At 57.0% G+C, this 5,505-nt stretch overlaps 1 protein-coding gene across 1 annotated transcript; it reads left to right on the top strand.

The window, feature by feature from the left end:
• The first annotated feature begins 330 nt into the window (after positions 1 to 330).
• Positions 331 to 1,719, top strand: LOC113782483 (glycine-rich cell wall structural protein-like). The gene is made up of 3 exons (XM_027328373.1): positions 331 to 547; positions 757 to 1,011; positions 1,574 to 1,719. The coding sequence occupies exons 1-3, from the start codon at positions 331 to 333 to the stop codon at positions 1,717 to 1,719; spliced, it is 618 nt and encodes a 205-aa protein (XP_027184174.1).
• The last annotated feature ends 3,786 nt before the right edge of the window (positions 1,720 to 5,505 follow it).

Raw genomic sequence — 5,505 nt, 5'->3', positions numbered from 1 at the left:
GGAAGGGAACAGCAAGTTTATCAGCTTCCTCCTTGGAGAAGATAACTGCCGCCTCCCCTTTGTGTGTCTTTGCTGGGTGCAAGGAGATTGGTGAAACCGCAGGCTGCGAAAAGAGTTGAGAGAATGATTTCTTAGCAGTTGGAGAGGTAACTTGTTTCTCACCAGGCGGCGGAGGGGCGGTCATGGATCTAGTTGCCCACTAAACCCTATTGTTTTCCAAAAAAGCGTTTCAGAACCGCATGCTGCAAATTTTGAATTTTGACTATTATACTACAGTCAGCACACACCAGCGGCAGAGGAGAGAGAAAGGTCTTGGAGGATGATTAGGTGATGGAAGTGGTTTTGGGTGGTGGGAGAGGTGTTGGAGATGAAGCACGTGTTGGCTTAGATGGAGGTTGTGGAATAGGTGGCGGTGTATATGGAGGTATGTTAGGTCTGGGTGGTATCGGTGATAGTGGAGGTCGGATCTCTGCACTTGTCAAAGTAGAGGTCAGGTGGCTGCATTTGAAGGTCAGATCGGCTTCATGGGAGAGAAGGGGAGCTGGAGGTGAGCTATAGCTGGAGCAGGAGGTGTCGGTGGTGGTGGAGGTCAGGTCAGGTCGCTGATTTTGGAGGTCAGTTCGACTTCATGGGAGAGAAGTGGAGCTGGAGGTGAGCTGTAGCTGGAGCTGGAGGTGTCGGTGGTGATGGAGGTCAGGTCTTTTAATTTTCAAATCGGCTTGATGGGAGAGAAGTGGAGCTGGAGGTGAGCTGTAGCTCGAGCTGGAGGTGTCGGTCGAGGAGTTGGTAAGGGTGGAAGATTTAAAAGAAGGGATGGTGGTGATGGAGGTGATGCTGGCGGTGACTTTGGAGGTGGAGCAGGAGGTGACCTTAGAGATGGTGGTACTGGTGGAGTCTTAGATGGCGGTGGCGTTGTCTGTTGCTGGAGCAGATCCGCCACCACCGAGCTGGAGCTGGAGCTGGGTCCATTGCTGGGTTCCTATGTAGCTGGAGCTGGAGGTGTTGGTGGTGGTGGGTTCCTATTGTTCGAATTGAACTTTAGAATATAATTGATTGGTAATTCTATTACCTTACATCATCATTGCGGGCCTTGCAGTTATCAATCAAACGTTTACTAATTGCAAAAGCATGCATGGCTGACACGTATGTTTATTTGGTTAGAGTGTGAAAATCACGTGCAGAGGCCCCGTCCTGGGCCTGTACACGTGGCAGCCCAGGGAGTTCCGAGCTGGGCTTAGACCCTGGGCCCATGTGAACTGTCCCGCGAGCACTCCGCCGCTAGGGCTCTGAGGGGCTCCAGAGAACAATCCCGCATAGGTCGGGATTGTTCTCCCCTCAGGGCGGGATTGAAGCTATTCTGGGCAAGTCCCGAAACGTACGGAGGTCGGACTCCTAAGCAGGTATAAATGGTAACGCACAGTGACTGCGCAAGGTACGCTTACTATTGGACGATTACTCCCGACCGTTCTGCTTCCCGTGAACCCCACTCACCGGAAAACTAACTTGACCGTCGGAGTGCCCTCGGGGACAACCTCAGGGCCCCTGTTAGTTCACTCTCTTGTTTGTCTTTCAGGCATAGGACGCGCTATTTCCATCAGCAAGCAGAGCTCATCAGCCCAGCTCGGTCCGGGAAAGATCCGTGCTTCTTCAGTTGGCGCCGTCTGTGGGAACTCGAAGAAAGGTACAAGTAGTTGTGTTGATGGCGAGAACACGTTCTAAGCGAACCGTTGAGAACACCGATCCAGGAGCCGGCGAGGTGTCCCGGCGAGCGGAGACCGAGGCGGCTCGAGGCGCTGGGGGCTCTGCCCTATCAGGAGAACGGAGACAGCAGATCTTCTAGTTCGTGACGGAGAACGTTCCCATGCTGGAGGATATAATCCGACAGGCAAAGGAGAGGGGTGAAGCGGGGGGCGCACAAACCTCTAAGGCGAAGGGAAAGGAGAGGGAATCGCCTCCCGTTCTCTCGGAGGATGAGTCCCGGGACCAGCCCCCCAAGAGGAAACGGCAACGGACTCCCCCTCGGCCGCGTGCCTCGGTTGTCGGTGACAGCGAGAGATATTCTCGCGATCGGACCGCGGGAGGCCGACCGAGGAATCCCTCCTCGTGGAAGCTCGCGCGGAACGAGGCTGAGCGCTCCCCCGCCCGATCTATCAAGAGCCGGCCGCGAGACCCTCTCCAGTGGCCGCCTGTCCGGGACGAGTTTGAGCAGATCCTGCGGCCGCGGCTGTACGAGGAAAACTATACAGCCTCGCCCTTCACCCGAGAAATAGAAGATTACCCATTGCCGCGGAGATTCAAAATCCCGAACATCGAACTGTACGACGGCTCGACCGACCCGGAAGACCACCTCTCGGTCTTCCTGACACACATGCGTCTGCAAACCGTCGCGGATGCACTCCGCTGCAAGACCTTCCCCATGTTTCTGAAGGGGAAGGCCCGACTCTGGTTCCAGGGCCTAACGCCGGGGTCCATCCGGAGTTTCGCCGAGCTGGTCAAACAGTTCGCCGCGCAGTTCGTCTCCTATAAGACTTACTCTAAAAACGCGACTCCATCTGATGGCCATCAAGCAGAAACCGGACGAGTCCCTGAGGAGTTTCATGACCCGCTTCAACACGGAGAGCTTGCAGATCAGGGACAAAGACGAGAAGGTGGTCATGGCCGCCTTCATGAATGGGCTTAGGGTGGAAGAGCTCTTCTACAAGCTCGCCGAGAAGCCCCCCGGTAACCTGGAAGAACTCCTGACCAGGGCGCACACGGCCGCTAATGCGGAAGAGGCTGGTCGCCTGAAGAGAGAATCAGATAGGGAGCTCGGAGATCGCAGAGGACGGGTGAACCTGCCCGAGCCTAAGGACGGCCCGGCCAAGAAGAATGTTTTCGACCGGCTCTCAAAGGACAAAGCCCCCGCTCAGCCGCCGCTTCCAGCAAAAGGCTACACCCCCTAATTCGGCCCAGAGCCCAAGTTCTGGCCGTTATGGAGGCGGAGGGTCTAGGGGGCGACCACCTAGGATGGGGATACCCCGGAACAAGAGAAATCAGGACCGGTACTGTGCCTTCCGCCGTGACGTTGGGCATGATACGGAGGGGTGCTGGGCCTTCAAAAGGAGATAGAGGATCTGATCCAACGCGGCTTCTTGGGGCGATTCGTGCAGCAAGGTCGACCGGGCCAGGGGACAGGACGCGCCTACCGCGGTGACCGCGGGGAGGCCCAGCGTCGCGACCGCCCTGAGCGCCGTGACTTGCCCCGGGCCGACTACCCCGACCCGGACACCCAGAACCTAGCGGGGGTGATAAACACCATCGCTGAGGGCCCTACGGGGGGGACAGCCATGCAGCCAGGAAGAACCGGCGACCTCCCCCCGAGGGGAATGACTCCCTGAAACGTCTGCGCATGGATGAGGAGATCACCTTCGGACCGAGAGACGCGTTTCCCCTGGCGTCTGGTAACCACGAGGCCATCGTGATAGACGTCGTGACTAATAATTATCGGGTGAAGAAGGTGTACGTCGACCAGGGGAGCGCGGTGGACATCCTGTTCTATCGGGTGTCCAAGGAGCTCGGCTTGGAGGACGGACAGCTCACCCCGGTTCGGACACCCCTGGTGGGCTTTACCGGACCGCCCATCACTCCGGAGGGGATGATCACCCTGATAGTTACGGTAGGGCAGGTGCCCAAGTGCCGAACCATCCCCGTCAATTTTGTGGTGGTCAAGCAACCATCCCCGTACAACGTGTTCTTGGGACGGCCCGCCCTGAACGCCCTCCGAGCTATCCCGTCGTCTCTTCATCTCAGCGTCAAATTCCCCACCCCGGGAGAAATAGCTGAGGTGCATGGAGACCCAGAGGTGGCCCGAGCTTGCTACCTGACCGTGCTCCTGGGACATGAGCAGGTGGTCGCCCAGACGACCAGCTTGGAGCCTTACATCCCAGGGGAGGAGGCCCAGCAATTGGGCACCCAGGACGAGATTGAGGAGTTTCCGCTGAGAGAAGACAGGCCTGACCGGGTCCTCCGTGTCGGTGCGTCGCTACCCCCCAAAGAGAAGAATGACTTGAAGACTATACTAAGGGAGTACGCCCAGGTATTCGCGTGGACAGTAGAGGACATGCCTGGGATTCCGACTGACTTAGCTGTCCACCACCTCAACATAGATCCCCGCTTCAAGCCGGTGAAACCGAAGAAGAGGAATTTCGCTCCAGAGAGGAATGAAGTGATCAGGAAGGAGGTCGGTAAGCTGCTGGAATCCAAAATCATTCTGGAGGTCTACTACCCGACCTGGCTAGCCAACCCTGTCCTGATGAAGAAGGAGGACTAGTCCTGGAGGATGTGCGTGGACTTTACAGATCTAAATAAAGCCTGCCCGAAGGACTGCTTCCCCTTGCCGAGGATTGACAGGTTAGTAGATGCTACTGTTGGTTTTGACGTTTCGTGCTTCCTGGATGCTTTCAAGGGATACCACCAGATAGAGATGGCCGAGGAGGATCGGGAAAAGACTTCCTTCATCACCGAGGAAGGAACTTACTGCTACCGGACCATGCCGTTCGGACTAAAGAACGCCGGAGCTACCTACCAACGTCTGGTCAACAAGCTGTTCCAGAATCAGATCGGCAGGAGTATGGAGGTTTACGTTGACGATATGATCGTCAAGAGCCGAACTGATCAGCAGCTCGTTCCCGACCTGAGGGAAATCTTGAACATTCTGCGTGAAAGCCGGATGCGGCTGAACCCAAAGAAGTGTACTTTCGGGGTTAGATCGGGAAAGTTCCTGGGCTTCCTGGTCTCCCGGGAAGGGATCCGGGCCAATTCGGACAAGCTCCAGGCCATCATGGACATGGCCCCCCCGAAGAGCGTCAAGGAGGTCCAACGGCTCGGGGGGAGGATGGCCGCCCTGAATAGATTCCTCTCACGCTCCGCGGTGAGGGGGCTACCCTTCTTCCGGATCCTGAAAGCTCCAAAGGACTTTCAATGGACAGGAATGCCAGAAAGCGTTCACCGACCTGAAAGCGTACCTGGCTGATTGCCTGCTTTGACCGCCCCGGAACAGGGGGAGACCCTGTTCCTATACCTGTCTGCTTGCAACGAGGCCGTTAGCGCGGTTTTGGTGCGAGAGGATAATGGGGCTCAAAGGCCGATATACTACGTTAGCCGAGCCTTACAAGGGCCGGAGACGCGGTACACGCCGGCGGAAAAGTTGGTCCTCGCTTTGGTGCACGCCGCCCGGAAGCTCCGACCTTTCTTCCAGGCCCACAGCATCACTATCCTGACGGACCAACCCTTGCGACAGATACTCACGAAACCTGAAGTCTCGGGCAGAATGACCAAATGGGCCGTCGAACTAGCCGAGCACGACATCGGCTAACAGCCTCGCACCTCTATCAAAGCCCAGGCCCTAGCAGACTTTCTCGCCGAGGGAACCAGTTTGCCCGTGTCTGGGCCGAGCTCTATGCCCGAGGCGGCGCGACCGGAAGAGCCGTGGGTACTATTTGTTGACGGGGCTTCAAGTAAGGAAGG

Source organism: Coffea eugenioides, chromosome 9, assembly GCF_003713205.1.
Source record: "Coffea eugenioides isolate CCC68of chromosome 9, Ceug_1.0, whole genome shotgun sequence".
Classification (NCBI taxonomy): domain Eukaryota; kingdom Viridiplantae; phylum Streptophyta; class Magnoliopsida; order Gentianales; family Rubiaceae; genus Coffea; species Coffea eugenioides.
This window is presented reverse-complemented; position numbering and strand designations above follow the sequence as displayed.